We start from the raw sequence: 18392 nt of genomic DNA, 5'->3' as shown, positions 1-18392 counted from the left end.
CAGCGCGAAACGCGCATTGGCGCCTACAAACCTAACGGGGATACTTCAGGCGTTGCGCAATGCGTGAAGTATCCCTGTTAGGTTTGTAGGCGCCAGTGCACCGCCGCTCCGCTTTGTGTTAGGCTCTAATATTTAATCTCGTGAAGTCAGCGTTTTTCAACTCATGACTTTGAAATGTTTGCATACTCTGTATGGATTAATCTCATTTTAATTGATGAAAACGAGTATGCAGGAAAGGAAAATATAATGTGCGTTTTGTAAATATTAAGGTGATTCCGTACAAACTTAAGGATTTACAAAGCACACGAATTTCTACACAATTTCTGGTAGCCTTTTATAGCCGATGGCGAAAAAGCAACTGCCAGGCGATAAAGTGTAAAGCCCGGCGATAGGAACTGTAACCAGGCTGTATGATTTTTTATCGCTTCGTGTAGCCCGGCCGTATGATTTTTTCCACTTTCTACAGCCAGCTATATGATTTTCTATCGCCTTCTTCAGTCGGCTATAAGAACTCCTATGGTGTTTTGAAACGCAGCTCCTGTCGCCAATTTTTACCAGGGTGGTGGTTACCTGAATCTAAAACAATTGGATGCATCAAACCGAGAAAACTGTTTTTCCGGCAGTTTCTCCTTCCGTTGAGGAGCATACTTCTTCCGCCAAAATAGCGACTTAAATTATCTCTCAATGTAAACTTTTATAGTTAAGACAGGCAAAAGTTTACCAGTCATGATGAAATTTTTCCGAGTGTGATGGAGATGTTTGATTTAATAGGTCAATCACGACGACTGTACTTTCCATAGCAGTTTAAGTTGTTAAGTGTATACTTATGAAAATATTGAATGAGGGTTTAGTAAAAAAATCCTACAAGATCTCTCCGATGGCTCTTACGATATGATACTACGGACTTCAATCTCGGACTGTCTCCTCGAGTGGTTATTAAATTTTGAATAATAAGTGACACTCTTAGTTTTTCATTTGCCTAGACTCATAAGAGTGTGATACACTTGAGCACGTAGACAAACTATGTCGTGTATTTATCTTGAAGCACTGATTTTTTCTTCTCGATTCATTGCGTCGCTTCAATCACTGATCCATTCACTTGGAAACTGTCACTGACAACGAGATGTTTCACTATTTCTTTTCAATGAATGTTCGAATGATGTTTGTTTTAATGTACGGTAACTACGCCTGATCTCTTCATCCATTGGCACGTAACTTCGGGGTGTCTGTTGAGTTGCAACGATGGCGATACTTCGTTTCTCTCACGAGAGGACGTAACGACATTTCAATATTGCCAGATTTTTCCGGGGAAATTGCATTTTTACCAGGGGAGTTTTGAGAATTTTGAATTGAAAATTTCACTCATTTTTTATCTGATCTTTCATGTTGGAAAATTGCAAAATTACCGTGGTAAAAATTGGCGATAGGAGCTGCGTTTCAAAATACCACAGGAGTTCTTATAGCCGACTGAAGAAGGCGATAGAAAATCATGCGAGGGCTGTCCCAAAAGAAACCGGACTTTTGTCATAGAAGGCGAACCGAGCGTCGTAATGAAGTTTTCTTGGGCTTGTTTGAAAGCTGATAAGCTACTGGAGATGCTTGTTTTTACAGAATGCAAAAATTTGTCTTGGTAAGGAAACTACACGCTTTGGAATAAAGGAAAGTCAAACTCGAGTTGCGATTTTTGTCTTTATTTCAAGAAAAATTTGGATACAACTTAAGAAAAAACCCAGGTTTTAAGTTAAAAACTTCGTTGCTCTCTCATTCAAATGCTTAAAAATGAGGAAATTAACATTTTAAGCAGCTTACCAAGTCATCACCTATCCCCTTCAAAATACTCGCCAGCTTTTTCGATGCATTTTTGCCACCGTTTCTTCAATTGGAAGAAACACTGTTGGAAATCCTCAGGTTTGAATGATCGCAATTCCTTCAAGGTGTTCTCTTGAATTTCCGGAATGATTTGAAAACGTCGACCTTTCAAGGTAGATTTAAGTCGTGGAAATAAGAAAAAATCACACGGAGCCAATTCCTCGTTTCTGCATCACGATAATGCACCTGCCCATGCATCCCTCCAAATTCGCGAATTTTGAGCAAAGAATGCCACGAGTGTCCTCCCTCATCCCCCTTATTCACCTGACCTGGCTCCGTGTGATTTTTTCTTATTTCCACGACTTAAATCTTCCTTGAAAGGTCGACGTTTTCAAATCATTCCGGAAATTCAAGAGAACACCTTGAAGGAATTGCGATCATTCAAACCTGAGGATTTCCAACAGTGTTTCTTCCAATTGAAGAAACGGTGGCAAAAATGCATCGAAAAAGCTGGCGAGTATTTTGAAGGGGATAGGTGATGACTTGGTAAGCTGCTTAAAATGTTAATTTCCTCATTTTTAAGCATTTGAATGAGAGAGCAACGAAGTTTTTAACTTAAAACCTGGGTTTTTTCTTAAGTTGTATCCAAATTTTTCTTGAAATAAAGACAAAAATCGCAACTCGAGTTTGACTTTCCTTTATTCCAAAGCGTGTAGTTTCCTTACCAAGACGAATTTTTGCATTCTGTAAAAACAAGCATCTCCAGTAGCTTATCAGCTTTCAAACAATCCCAAGAAAACTTCATTACGACGCTCGGTTCGCCTTCTATGACAAAAGTCCGGTTTCTTTTGGGACAGCCCTCGTATAGATGGCTGTAGAAAGTGGAAAAAATCATACGGCCGGGCTACACGAAGTGATAAAAAATTATACAGCCGGGCTATAGTTCCTATCGCCGGGCTTTACACTTTATCGCCTGGCTGTTGCTTTTTCGCCATCGGCTATAAAAGGCTATAAGAAATTGTGTAGAAATTCGTGAGCTTTGTAAATCCTTAAGTTTGTACGGAATCCCTTAATATTTACAAAACGCACATTATATTTTCCTTTACTACATATTTTTTTTCATCAATTAAAATGAGAATAATCCATACAGAGTGTGCAAACATTTCAAAGTCATGAGTTGAAAAACGCCGACTCCACGAGATTAAATATTAGAGCCTAACACAAAGCGGAGCAGCGGCGCACTGGCGCCTACAAACCTAACAGGGATACTTCACGCATTGCGCAATGCGTGAAGTATCCCTGTTAGGTTTGTAGGCGCCAATGCGCGTTCCGCGCTGGCTGCCCGGCCGCCGCGCCGCGCCGCGGCGCACCACGGCGCTTGAAGCAACTATTTCACACCAGGGGTATTGCACAGTATCATACGAAATTGAAGGCGCTCCAACATATTAGGGATGTCAGGCATCCTTCAAAAGTACGGAGCTTTACTCGCAAAATAAATCAAGATACTACGGCCAAAAAAGAGAGCGGTAGTCCAAAAACTCACTATGTCCTAGCATCCGTAATTAGTAGCGTTTAGCATACACTTTATCGCCGGGCTGTTGCTTAATCGCTATCGGCTATAAAAGGCTATAAGAAATTGTGTTGTCGGCTATAGAAACTATTGGAAATCTTACAGCCGGCTGTAGGTCTATGGTATTTTGGAACACAGCTTCTACTGCCAATTTTTACCAGGGTATTGCAATTTTATTGCATTGAATTGCAAAGTATGTATGTATGAGCCGCTTTTACGGCGCACTTGGGCGCTCTGCGACTCCTATTCTCCACAGGAATCTGTCATGGTAGAGATCCTCCGGAAGCTGGCATCTCTCCATCTCTTCATGGATGCCCTCTACCCACCGTTTGGCTGGACGCCCTCTCCGTCGCCTACCTGGGGGGACCCACTCCAACACCTTCTTCGGCAACCTGGTATCAGCCATTCTCTGCACATGCCCATACCATACCAATTGCTTGGTCATGATATCGTGCACAATCATCCCCTCAACGCCCATTATCTCTTGGACACGAAATAAATCTTGAATTGCAAAGTTATTGCAATATTTTCGTTGCACCGTGCTCCTTGGGTGATCATTGCATTAACTTGAGCAAAATTATAATTGATTGAAGATCATGCATCATCCATGAACCAAGACATGCAAGCTAACAACATCTCAAAGCAGAAGGGGTCAATCCGCGAGGGGAGTTTTTCTTCGGAAAAAATGGGTACCTATTTATATGAGACTATCTAATGAGGACTTTTTTTACACAATTATTGAATAAATAGAGAATCCACTTCGTAATGTACAATTGATGATCTATCAACACAATCATATCCATGCACATTATCTTTTCATTAAGACGAGGTTCTACGGCAAGCAACACACGTTAATGATGCAACTGTGATTGATGTTTACGTAAACAAGAGGGTAACATGATTTTTAAACAAATGAAGTAATAAATACTGGTATTTACAAGTTGTGATATTATCTTTTGTTACCTACGCATGTAGGTAACAATCCATTCATGTTGCCCCTAAAAAGTGTTTAGTACGGATAAGAGGAGGAGAGTTTAGTGGTGACAATGACTGCTAATCAGCTTTCTAAACCACTTTGATCCTTGAGCAACTGTATAGTGCCCATTAATAGTTTCCTTCTGGAACTTATTAGCTAGCATTTTTGTCCTGAGCCAAGAGGCAAAGTAAATCATGGTGTCTATAACTCTTGATATCTTTTCTGGAACTATACCCTATTTTCCTTGGTTTCCGAGGACAGATTTCCTATAGTAACCAAAGGTTTTCTACTGTAATTGAAACCTCAAAATTCAAATGGCTGCGATGTACAGCGATCATAAGTGAAATTTCGTCGTTTCAAAAATTGGCCTGGAACAAGATCTAAGAAGACCCTCCGGGTCAAAACTGATCGCAAATGTAATAAATCGTATAGATTCGTATTTCAGCGATCCTTGACTGTAGTGAAGACGTGAATCTAGAGGTAATAACAACAAGTGATTTGAAATCATAGCCCTTTAGGGCCCTGACCTTACTGCACGGAGAAAAAAACTTCGTGCGTGAGACGCGAAGTTTAGGTCATATGGATCTCTGAAGTTTTCGAATTGAGCATCTGAACACTTTAGGTCCAGCTGCTGAAGTTTGGATCACACATCTGAAACTTCAGTTCTTACATCTGAAGTGCTTCGGTTTTCACATCCAAAAAACTTCGGTTCTCACATCCGAAAAACTTCGTTTCTCACATCTGAAGTACTTCAGATGTAAGAAATGAAGTTTCAGATGTGTGATCCGAACCTCGGCAGCTAGACCTAAAGTGCTCAGATGCTCAATCCGAAAACTTCAGAGATCCATATGACCTAAACTTCGGGTCCCACGCACGAGATTTTTTTCTCCGTGTGGCGGAGGCGTCGGTGAATGCCTGGTGGATATCCGGGATTATAGAGTTGTCCATACTCTTCCTATCTAGGTACTCTAGGAATGAAGAGATCGGCTGCGGAACTTACCACCAATGGCCGATGAGGAGGACGGAGTGGAGGCCGTAGACGAGCTGGAGCCAGACACGGTCTTTGATGAGCCAGCCCCAGAAGGCGACCAGGCAAATCCCCGATGCGAAGAATATTTGCATGCCAATCCCGTAGAACGTCCGCTTGGAGGCTCCTATTATTTCCATCGCTGAAAACCATAGACATACAATACAATCTAGACCGCGCATAAGGCTTGACTCTTTCTAAGTGGGCGAGATAAAACAGCTGCGCGCCTTCACTTGTACTGCTGCAACTTCGTATACATGGACGTATTTCTATCAAACGGAACTGAGCGCCACAGGGGAAGAAGGGAGAGGTGGGCTTGGATTGGCGGGTGTTGCGGAACACGATGCTCGTTCCGTCCTATACTCGCAATGCTTTTCCATGATGGAAAAGCATTTATGGATGAGCCACTGAGCTAGAAATAATGGTTCCTTAATGCAAAATGTGGTCCACTTGAAAGGCAGCTTATTCCTGGAATTTTTCGGTGCTTCACTGGCACACGCAGTTAGGATTGTCTACTTATCGCCTCATCTAGAGAGCCTTTTGCGCGGTCTGGATTGTATTATTTGTCTCCGAGTAAAATTCATTCCGGACTTCACTCTGAGATTTCCAACAGTATATCCGAAGTCCTGGAATTTCCCATCTCTTTGACTTTTAAACAAGTAAACAATCAATTCTTGTGCAACATTTTGCGATCAGCACGATGGTGCCTTAATTTTTGTAAAATCAACTTTCTAGCAAAAGAAAATTGCTCAAAGTTGAGTTCGTGATGGACGGCCGCCAGGCTCTTTCGAAGAGATCGTTAGTGACAATTCTTTCAAATTGACAACAGTATTTTTCCTCTATTCAAATCCATAATAAATACCAATTCTAGCCTGCTTCACTTAGAATTAATTGTTTTACCTACATTTAAATGGAGGAAAAACATTGTTACCAAATTTGAAAAATCGCTAGCGGAGACCACTACTAAAGTCAAAGCTCTCCATGCAGAGATAAAGGGCTAAACACTGGACTTGTACTAGAAGGAGCTACATACAAATGAATGAATCAGAAGAATCAAAAGGCATGGGATTTGCGCGGTTTGCAGATCCTTTTGATTCAATTAATTTGTTCATAGTTCTTTTTAGCATAAATGAGGTCCATAGCAGCAGGAATGCAACACTGTGCGGGGACTCCGGGTGTAACGATGGTAGTTTTTAGTCCACATTCATGACGAAGCTGCTAATGTATTCAGTGCTATCTCTGTATAGATAATTTGACCGAGTTTGGTGATGGACTTTTCTATGCTGATGCGGTCTTCGTCCATTCCAGCCTCGTATCTGTAATGACCCGTAGCGTAAGGTGCGGGCAGAAAATGAGGGAAAATATACGAATCAATGATGTAATGGAACATCAAATTCCGTGATAAAACATACGAATAAAAAGAAAATTACTCGATTTTAAAAAAAAAAGTTGGACACAAATTTTTTTCTTCTATTCTTCGATAAGATTTTTATATATATTTATCCTATCGACGTTACACAAAAAATTGTTTTTCGAAGGCCCCAAAACGTGATAATTCCTTTGGAATTTTTCTTTCTCCATGTGCAGTTATTCAAAACGTATCATGAACCCCTGAAAATTCTTAGAATCAATTTTTGAGAGTCTCATCGGCAATAAAAAAATTACACACGTCTTTGAGACGTCTTCGAATGAGAGGTAACGATAAGGACCTTTCAGGTCTAGACTTATGATCAGTTGAAAATATTACTTACAAGATTTTTTTTAGATTCCTTTAGATCACTTGTTAGATTTTCTCCTACAAAGAATGAGAAAAAAATTGGAAGAGTTTAGGCTACCTTCCTTTGGATTATTATTCGACGGTTCTCCACCACTATCTTTGTATGTTTGTCGATGTCTTTTTCCATGAGGTACTTGACATGCAATTATAAATGGACAACGATAAGGAACTGTCCGCCGAACAGATAATTTCCGCCGAATACATTTCAGACTTATTTTTCTTTGCTCCTCCTTCAGTATACGAGGCTTTTACAAAATGTCCTCATGCTCCGTAAGCATGAGATGGAAAAATTGTTTGCGATGCCTCGAAGCAATTATTCTGAGAAATATTTTAACTCATAAAACTTCGATACTTCAAAACAAATGTTTCACTCTTATTCACTTAAAATTTCCACTTCTCAAACTGATAATTATTAATGTTTGAAGTATTTACTCACGGGCCGATAAAATAAAAAATAAAAAATAAAAAATAAAAAAAAAATAGAAATAAAAAATATAAATCTAAAAAAATATAAATATATATCTAAAATAAAAAATAGAAATTATATTGAAAAACATTTTTTTAAAATTGCTACACTGCTGTTATTAAATTCTGTTAATTAATATATCTGTTATTAATTTCTGTAAATTACACTTCCAGAAGCTCGGTGCATCGTGCCGGGTATATTTCATCAGTTTTCCAAATTTCAGCAGCCAATACCGGGAATCTCGACTCCAACTGAAAACCTCTCAGGGTTGCTATATGTATATTGTCAACAATATTTCACCTTGTGACGTCTCGCTCAAATCAGCCTATAAGTCTTGTTTCCTTAGCGGCGGAAATTTCTTGCTGGGCGGATAGATTCGTATACTAATTGCGATACTAACATTTAGACGAACTAGACTAGAAAAAAGGAGTATACACATGAACAGAGATCCTCTAGAGGCATTCCTATGGACAAATGAGCATGCGCGGTACTTACCAAGAACGTAGCCGGTAATGAAAGCACCGGAGGATCCAAATATACCGTAAATATACGTCAGCGTCACGAATGTCACGTAATTCTTCACAAAGGCCACGGAAACTCCAGCTGCCAGCTGACCAATGGCTGATATGTAAAATATTTTCTTCCGCCCGTATCTGAAATCAAGCAACGACGTAGGCTGGTGAAATTTTAGCATTTTTTGACCTGCGAATATTCATAGGCGCGTGCATGGTGCGTGTCTATGCGTGTATATGCTTTTAGGTACGACAAAAAAACATCAGGAAAGTGATCCCATTCAATTGAAAAACATACAACTTTCAATTTGATTTTTTCCCTCCTTTTTTAAACAGAATCTTCTGTAAAAAAATCTATCAACCAGCTTTTTTCTGTTTTCTTTTACTTTATTCAGAGTTATGAACAAAAGGACAGGCCTCAACTGCTCGCATCTCCAATATCTACTGGGTCAAACGCGATATTTAATCAAACTTAAAACACGTCAGCAAACACTTATTGATAGTTAAATAAAGCAAGCAATAAAATCAAGAATTTTTTTATTCCATTTGCTATTCCAGCAAATGAAGCTCCCTAGGTGGACATACACAAAGGAGTCGTGCAATAGGATTGCATTTTGCGAAAAGGATCCAAGAGCATTCCAATGTCGCTAAAATTGTGCAATATTTTCAAACTTGAAAAGAAAAAAACTGGATTGTATTTTGCAAAAAGGGACCAGCAGGAGCATTCCAATGTCTCTAAGATTGTGCAACTTTCTTTACCTTGCAAATATAAACTGATCATCTATACAAGTTTTATTCTTATTCTCGATAAACTATAAATTCAAGTTGAAAATTATGTTTTTAAATTTGATTTTTTGCATCATTTTAGTGAATATATAGCGAACAATGTAAGTTGCACAATCCTAGCAGCATTGAAATGCTCTTGGTTCCTTCTTGCAAAATGCAATCCAACTGATCATCTGAACAATTTTCATCTTTACTCCCGGTAAACTATCAATTAAAGACGAAAATTATCTTTTTAAATTTAATTTTTTGCATGATTTCAGTAATTTTATTGCCAAAAATGTAAGTTGCACAATCCTAGCAACATTGGAATACTCTTGGTTCCTTCTTGAAAAATGTAATCCAATTACTCCTAATTATATTTCAGAAATCTGAAAAAAAGGGAGAGGGATGGTTGATTATTTTGGTTCAAAAGGCCCTCCCTCCGAGGGCTAACTAGATATTAGAGATAGGATATAGGATATTATAGGATATTAGTAGATAGGATATTCTAACTACGAACAACTTTGGCGCAACTTTATAGAGTTCATCACTGATTCAGAGAAGTGTGCGAGGAATCGATCGGCGTGACAAATGCGTCGGTCAAACGTTGACTCTGCTTTACATTTGTTTTGGTGAAAATCGTGAAGGTCGCGAAAAAATTTGGAACGCCGGATTCAATGCGGGTCCATACATTGTTTATATACCTACTTCTATGATACCGTAAAATTGGGTAGATAAACCAAAGAGACGCACTCGCAGCTGAAGTTATCCCTAACACTCTCTTTAGAAATACTTTATTTTTATTTGAATACAATACTGATTTCTCTAGCTTGACACCATAAAAAATGCATTAATTTCTTCGTGTAATGACCCCAATGCGTAAATATTAGGTACTTACTTACGCACCTGTTTTTTTTTTATCAATGAAAAATCTTTGTACCAGCATGACACGGCTAGTAAAAGTTTTGTTTTTTTGAGAATTTACCATAGCACAATGAAGCAATAACATCAGTGAGGGCAGCAAGATACCGTCATCTTGCGGCCGAAGTATCACAAGCGCCATGCGACGTTTCAAAATTTCCACCACCATTATATTTTGGGGAATAATAAAGCACACGCAAAAAAAAGAGGTTTGCACGCAATTTTTTTTACAAAAATCGTCTGAATGCACGCAAAATTTATTGAACTGCGCGGTATTTTTTGCACGACATTTTAATTTGATACCACAGAATTCTGCTGCAAGTTGAAACGAAAAAATAAATCAAATGAACTGTAAGACCGCTGAGCGACCGACTGCTTCACTGAAGGAATGGACGTCTGCATACCAATGGGCCTCTATGAATAAGGAGGTATTAAAACAGTCAGTTAAAGATAGGTCACTGTTTTTCACGGCCTCCTCCACTATGTCTGAGAATATCACTCAAAAACGTCTAACCAAATTTAAAGCCGTGGCCGGTAAGTGGAAGACATTCGACCAATTTAAGCAGAGCCACTACAGCATTTGGACCATCTCGATTAATGAACAGGATACTAATGACTTCGATTGCACATGCCCTCACTTCCTGAAAAAACACATTTGTAAACATACATTGGGAATGCAAATCCGGCTGAAATTAGTGAATGCACCACCAGAGGCCAAAACCATTCCGTTGGGCCAGAAGCGAAAGAGAGGGCGGCCCGGAAAAGCCAAGCAAGCTCTGTTGGTTCAAGATTAAGACGCTTCATTTTTAGTATATTTCTTTTAAAAACATATTTTTAACAATACGACGAACAATACGTTTTTATGAATTTTTATGAATTTTTAATGAACTTTAAGACGTCTGATTACCGCTCCTGCACTTTAAATTTGCGTGCGAGTTCCGATATATTTTCCTGTTCTTCACTTCATTTTTCGTGTAAGTATTTTTTTTTCTATTCACAACTTTGATTTTCCGTGCAACATTTTTTCCATTGCGTGAATTCTTTTTTAGTTGCGTGAATTATTACAATTACTGTGACATTCATTTTCGATTTCGTGATAAACATACTTTTTCGGTGAATTTACCCTTTTTTTTGCGTGCCGATAAATGCAACTCTTATATTTTTTTACAGAGAAATTGTTGAACGTTCAACGCTCTCCGAAAATTTCACTGAATTTTCCTTGTGCTGCCGATAAAATTCAGTGAAATTTTCAAACAGATTCAACCAACAATTTCTTTGAAAACAAATAAAATGTCGGCGGAAATTTTGAAACGTCGCATGGCGCTTGTGATACTTCGGCCGGAAGGTGACGATAAAAATTTAGGTTTGTCGTATACCTTAATCCCTGACGTTACTTTTGCTAACAACAACTAATATTTATCCTATCCGATTAAAAACACAGAAAAAAATGGATGGTGCTGACGACAGAACCTTTTGTTCATACGGCTCCCACAGTTTCTTTGTTACACTTACAGAACTTTTCTGTTGTGAGAACAGAACTTCTGTCGTGGGAACAGAGTACTCTGTTCCCACGACCAAAAGTTCTGTAAGTGTAACAAAGAAACTGTGGGAGCCGTATGAACAAAAGGTTCTGTCGTCAGCACCATCCATTTTTTTCTGTGAACGACCATTTTGGTAACATGATACGATAATCTTGTCAGTGTCACTAACATGTGATCGACATGGTATCCGCTTGGTCGAAGAGAGCATCGTGAAACCAGTATGTTACCGTGTTGGTACCATCATGGTAATATCACGGTATCTCTCTCATTGGTGACATGTTAATACCCTGTTTACGTCAACATGGTATCCAATGTCACTCACCAATGTTGTCGTTTTTACCGGACCCCGGTAAAAATTGGCGATAGGAGCTGCGTTTCAAAATACTATAGGAATACTTATAGCCGGCTAGAGAGGGTGATAGAAAATCACATAGCTTGCTGTAGAAAGCGGAGAAAATTACACAGCCGGGCCATACGAAGCGATAAAAATTTATACAGCCGGGCTATAGAGCCTATCAACGGGATATACAGTTTATCGCCATCGGCTATACAAATTTCTACACAATTTTTTATACCCTTTTGGCTATAAAAAATTGTGTAGAAATTTGAAAATTTGTAGAAATTTGTGTGCTTTGGGAATCATTAAGTTTGATACGGAACTACCTTAATATTTACAAAACAAACATTATATTTTTCTTTAATACATATTTTTTTTCATCAATTAAAATGAGAATAATCCATACAGGATGTGCAAACATTTCAAAATCATGAGTTGAAAAACGCTGACTGCGCGAGATTAAATATTAAAGCCTAACACAAAGCGGAGCGGCGAAGCACTGGCGCCTACAAACCTAACAGGGATACTTCACGCATTGCGCAATGCGTGAAGTATCCCTGTTAGGTTTGTAGGCGCCAATGCGCGTTCCGCGCTGGCTGCCCGCCCGCCGCGCCGCAGCGTGACACTGTGCTTGAAGCAACTATTTCACACCAAAGGTATTGCACAGTATCATACGAAATTGAAGGCGCTCCAATATATTAGGAATGGCAGGCATCTTTCAAAAGTATGGAGCTTTCCTCGCAAAATAAATCAAGATTACAGAAAGAGAGCAGTAGTCCAAAAACTCACTAAGTCCTAACATCCGTAATTAGTAACGTTTAGCATACACTTTATCGCCTGGCTGTTGCTTAGTCGCCATCGACTATAAAAGGCTATAAGTAATTGTGTAGCCGCCTATAGAAGCTATTGGAAATCTTACAGCCGGCTGTAAGTCTATGGTATTTTGGAGCACAGATTGTACCGCCAATTTTTACCAGGGAGAGAGGATGGTAAAATTAATGCACCTACATTTGACGGATATTTTGCCCGATCCCTTTTTTAAAAGTGAGTGAGACGTACCTTTGATAATATCGATAAAAATAATTTTCCTATCTGAAAACTAATTGTAAGAGCTAGGCCGCTGGAAGGATAGTTTTTGGAACCATCATTGCGTACAAATCAGTTTTGAGTTTCTAACTTCTCTGCAAGTTTCATAAAATTTTTTTAGGACGTTCCCAAGTTTCTAAGAAAACTATAGTAGTTTACCTACACTGAAAAAAAAAGTAGCTTGGATCAAGCATGATAATTCTTGAATTTGCCTCCAAGAATTTTCTTTATCTTGCTTTAAGCTGACTTTTTTTTGATTCAAGAAAAATAATGCTTGGGATAAGCAAAAAAAGTAGTTTATATTAACCAGCAAAATTCTTGATTTAAGAAGAAATACTTCTTGGCGGCAAATTTAAGATTCTTTTTTTCCAGTGTAGTCAGCTTCGTCGATCTATGACTCCCAAAAAGGAAAATCTGAAATTCACACCCAATTTCACAATTCGCGTAAATAATTTGAATATTTTCGAACGGTCAGTTTCAAAAAGTATACAACGGTGAGGATATAATTTGATATGGTCGAGTCACTCCGGCGCGGCGTGGGCGGAAGCAGGAACTTCTTGTGGGAGCGGCCAAGAGGGAACCTCGTCAAAGGGGATCAGTGGGACTTCTCCAGCTCCAAAGAGAACTTTGAGGGAGTTCCCTAGCCTCAAAGGGCGACCCGGGGAACCTTTTCAGGAAAATTTAGACAAATTATTATCGTCTCAAGGGCAATTGTATCGCATTTAGCAAAAAGAAACCAATGCGAGTACAGTGTTTTCAAATCGTGCATCTCCTTCTTTGCTTTTAAAAACACTTGAAATACGTACAGTATTAAAATTTACACGGTTGTTTTTCTTTAAAATCAACGATTATTTGGTGGAAAGCAAAAACAATTTGCTGTTCTAGGAGATTTTTCAGATAATTATGAAGAAGCAACATTTTTACAACACTGTAATTGCGCTGGTTACTTTCTGCTAAAAACGATCCAATTTTTAGCTGTTCCCTGGTAAAAATTGGCAGTAGAATCTGTGTTCCAAAATACCATAGACCTACAGCCGCCTGTAAGATTTCCAATAGCTTCTATAGCCGGATACACAATTTCTTATAGCCTTTTATAGCCGATGACAACTAAGCAACAGCCAGGCGATAAAGTGTATACTAAATGTTACCAATTACGGATGCTAGGACTTAGTGAGTTTTTGGACTACCGCTCTCTTTTTGGGCCGTAGTATCTTGATTTATTTTGTGAGGAAAGCTCCGAACTTTTGATGGATGCCTGCCATTCCTAATATGTTAGCGCGCCTTCAATTTCGTATGATACTGTGCAATGCCTCTGGTGTGAAATAGTTGCTTCAAGCGCCGTGACACGCTGCGGCGCGGTGGGCGGGCAGCCAGCGCGAAAAACGCCTTAGCGCCTACAAACCTAACAGGGATACTTCACGCGTTGCGCAATGCGTGAAGTATCCCTGTTAGGTTTGTAGGCGCCAGTACGTCGCCGCTCTAACATTTAACCTGGCGGAGTCAGCGTTTTTCAACTCATGATTTTGAAATGTTTGCATGCTCTGTATGGATTATTCTTATTTTAATTGATTAAAAAAAAATATGTATCAAAGGAAAATATAATGCGTGTTTTGTAAATATTAAGGTGGTTCCTTATCAAACTTAATTATTTTCAAAGCACACAAATTTCTACACAATTTCTTATAGCCTCCCATAGCAGATGACGATAAGGTGTATAATCCGGCGATAGGAACTATAGTCCGGCTGCATAATTTTTTATAGCTTCGTATAGCCCGGCCGTATGATTTTCTCCGCTTTCTACAGTCAGCTATATGATTTTCTATCGCCTCCTTTAGCCGGCTATAAGAATTCATATAGTATTTTGAAATGCAGCTCCTATCGCCAATTTTTACCAGGGTTCTTAACGACAATAGTTAAACTTTTTCAAAGATGGAAATAAGTCACTAATTTAGCAAAATCCCTTGCATTTCTTGGGAAGGACCACGTACATTTTTTTTGGGGGGGGGGGGGGGGGCAGTCCTAGAAAGCGTGACTTGGTACGTTTCTGTAAAATTCGATTCATTTTAAAACCATCTCCCTTTCGTAATAACTCCTTTCTTTCCTTTGGGAAAAGTTCGCAACGGGCCTATTTGGATGAATCGGGATGGATTGAGGGATTTTTTTTGTTTTTAGTAAGGGAGGGGACTCCATGCCCATGGACCATCCTGCCGTGATAGCGAAGAGAGCCGTAAGTGCAAGATTTTCGAAATCGAGTTTTCTTCAAAATTCGTCTTAACTTTTTTAAATGAAATTACTGAGACAGCTAAAACAGCAAACTGCATCCTAATTTGATGAAAACTAGACTATGAGAAAGCCGTAAGTGCACAAAAAATGACATAGCTTTTTTCAAGACAGCCGCAGGTGCATGAGAGCCAATGAAAACAGTGCTTTCCAGTAAAGTGCCGCCCTCTTCTGCCAATTTCTAACCTGAAAATGTGTTTGTTGTGCGTCCAAAACGCAACCACGAAAGCATGCAGATCATAGCACTTACGGCTGTCTTGCCTAACAATAACCTAGCATGAAAATGAAAAATATCGACGGTGCAAGTCGGCAATCACATAACTCGTTTGCGGTGTCTGAAAATCTCCGCAACTATGTTATTTTTTTAAAGGAGAACAAATGGACATGATTCCTTGCAGTTTTTGCAGAATTTTCCTCGCACATAGAAGAAAAATCACGGCAGTTTTATGGAATTACCGTTGAGTAGTTTTCCGTTCAAAAAATAAAGTATGACAGGAAGTCTGCGACGTCGCAAACTGAGTTATGTGATTGCCGACTTTCACCGTCGAAATCCTTTTTATGTAATGGAAATAAAATCAGTCGATTTTCAATCATTCATACGATTTCTAAGAGTCTTCCGGACGAATAGTGGCAATTTGACAAAGAACGGAGGCTTCTTTCAATAAAATGTTCCGATCAGAAGCTTCTGAGCCCGTTTTCTCAGAACTTCACTTTTGTACTTACGGCTCTCTTCGCTATCACGGCAGCATTTGAAGGTCCACGTCCTCATCTCCGTCAAGGAATAACTAGCCACCGCTAAAAATTCCCCGTCAATACTAATTGGAAATGAGAATAGGAGTAACGTAAACGTTCGGACGCGGCGCGGGCGCTGCTGTGCGCCATTATTTCAAGTCACGCTTCGAAGCCGGCGTATTGGCCATGACTTTGGAGGCGAGCCCAGAATTCGCAACACATTATATGGGTCGGCCATTTGAATTGTAAATCCTCGGGTCCGACGGAAAATTTCGCGCTCGACTCAAACAATGCCACCTGTTGAGACCGCGATGAAAACAAACTTCGCCCGGTCAAAGCTCGGATGAATGAGGGGTTTAAGCGTGACATCATGGATCGGGTGAGGGCGGGTCAGTTATACCTCACAAAACATTATTTTTAATCGCTTATTGTTAGACCATAGAGTACATAGAGTCGTAATTTAAATGGGAGAGCTGGCGCCATGTTCTGCTCGACCAATTCCGAGCCCGGTGTGCGCCGAGTTCGGGTCGCTTTTTCGATACATTTTCGATCCAAAATGGCGGTGTGGAATACGTGGTAATCCCTATCTCCTCTGTTGTTGTTGTTGTTGTCATCGGATGGCCGGGTACCCGTGTATCGCAACGTATATCGATTATGTATCGAAAAAGTGACCCGGCGTCACACAGGAGTCTCGGAATTCGGGACATGAAAAATGCTTAAAAGTGGCGCCAGCTCTCCCACTTACATTACGACTCTATGTGTTAGACGCTACGAGGTCTTAAAATCCATGGATGACTCTTCTCGAGAGAAGGGGCTCCATTCATAACGAAGGCAAAATTATTAGTGGAGCGATTTTTGATGAATTGGGTAAAAAAAAATCGGATCATTAGATTTTGACGGGAAACTCCTTAAATGTCATAGGCATAAGTTGCAAGGGGTTTTGTTTGTCCTTGTCTTGATAGACTGATTTAGGACTGATAGGCTGCATTATAGGTAGTTCAATTGTAAACAAACACATAATCTTGTGGCCGTCCCTAAAGTATGTAACGTTTTTTCGGCATTCTTAACCCCCTCGTCCCCTTGAAACGCTTTTGTAACGGAGGGCGGGCGGAGGGCCCCTAGCCTTTAACACGTGAAAACAAAATGGCGTACTGTTTTATTCGACTCTTTTCCCCCTCTTGTAACGCTTTTATAACGTATGTCCCTATCCTTTAACATGTAAAAACAAAATGGCGTAACGTTCTCCTCGACCCCCCCCCTAGGGCGAGTCAAAAAACATCGACTTTCGAATTTCAAAAACGTATAGGGGGGAAAAGTTGCGCCTAGGCATCAACCTAAAGTGTGCCAAAGCGTTCCTCGAAAAAAAAATTTCTTGGGGTGCCTCTCCTGCAGTTTGTGTCAAAAAATCACGTGATTCATGCTGTTTTTCCCGATTTCATCGCACTATTTAAGCATAATAAAGATTCGCTAGAGCCCTGAATTTTGGAGCATTAACTCACTACTAGTAGTCATTTAAGGTGTACTAATTAATTTTTAAATCAACATATTTTTTGTGCCCCCCACATGCCCTTAAAAATGCAAAAAACGCGATTGCGGCCGAATGCGCTTCGCGTATTTCAACGATTTCATCGATTTTTTTAGGTGACTTGGCATCCACGCAAAAAGTCAATTTTCGGTTTTTAGGAACTATTTATATAGATGATAAGGGAAAAATATTAGTTTTTTAAATGCGGGCGGTTTTTCCCCGCTTTGCGAGCTCACAGTTAGGCCGTATCACTCGATTTGGCCGAAATCACATCGATTTTCGCTATTTTTTTGCACGACTTGGCAAGCATGTAAAAAATCGGACATTCACTTTTCGTAGACTCTTTTCATAGTAGAATAAGAGGATATAATAATTATTTTGCTGGGGTATGTTTTTGTACCTCTGCGGAGCCCTTAACAAGCCAGAAAAACACGATTTTTAGCGACTTTTCAGCTATTTTTGACGATGTTTTTCAGGGACCTGACAACCGCGCAAAAATTTGACCCTTCAATTTTCAGGGACTCTTTTCATGGCAAACTAAGATCCCGTAAAACGTTTTTTGTTTAGGTCCTTTTTTGTACCTCCTCAGAGGCAAGAAAAATATGACTCGTGACACCCATTCATCACTATAAAAACCTTAAATATTTTAACTCTTTTTTACGTATTTGAGCTGTAATTGATACGAAAGTTCATAAAAATATTTCATTATTAAATTTTAGTGATTTAATTTATTATTTATTAAATATTATTCATTTTTTTTTTTTTTTTTTTTTTTTTTGTAACTCAGAAGAGGGAACACTTCCGGCACAAGTATTACTGACGGGCCACAGGCCAAAGTCAGTAACACATACTATCTTGCTTGAAAAAAGGGTAAACGTTATTTTAAAGTAAAATTTAAAAAAAAAAAAAAAAAAAAAAAAAAAATTAAATTTAAAAAAATTAAATTTTAAGCGAAATCAAAAAAATTATTCGATATTAAGAAACGACCTGACAATACTTGACGTGCTTATAACGACGGACTTCTGCATTGAATGAAGCAGGTAACTGTTTATTCCGAGGTCTCGAAGA

At 39.2% G+C, this 18392-nt stretch overlaps 1 protein-coding gene across 3 annotated transcripts in view; it reads right to left on the bottom strand.

Moving 5' to 3' along the window:
- LOC109034228 (organic cation transporter protein) overlaps positions 1–18392 on the bottom strand; it is a 93817-nt gene that overhangs the window by 35053 nt on the left and 40372 nt on the right. For all 3 annotated transcript variants that reach the window (XM_072295880.1, XM_072295879.1, XM_072295881.1), the window contains exons 6-7: positions 8121–8278; positions 5356–5524 (exon numbers count right to left, since the gene is read on the bottom strand). In XM_072295880.1, coding sequence (XP_072151981.1) covers positions 5356–5524; positions 8121–8278 — 327 coding nt within the window. The remainder of the gene's footprint in view (positions 1–5355; positions 5525–8120; positions 8279–18392) is intronic.

The sequence above is a fragment of the Bemisia tabaci genome, chromosome 2 (assembly GCF_918797505.1).
Source record: "Bemisia tabaci chromosome 2, PGI_BMITA_v3".
Taxonomy (NCBI): Eukaryota; Metazoa; Arthropoda; class Insecta; order Hemiptera; family Aleyrodidae; genus Bemisia; species Bemisia tabaci.
This window is presented reverse-complemented; position numbering and strand designations above follow the sequence as displayed.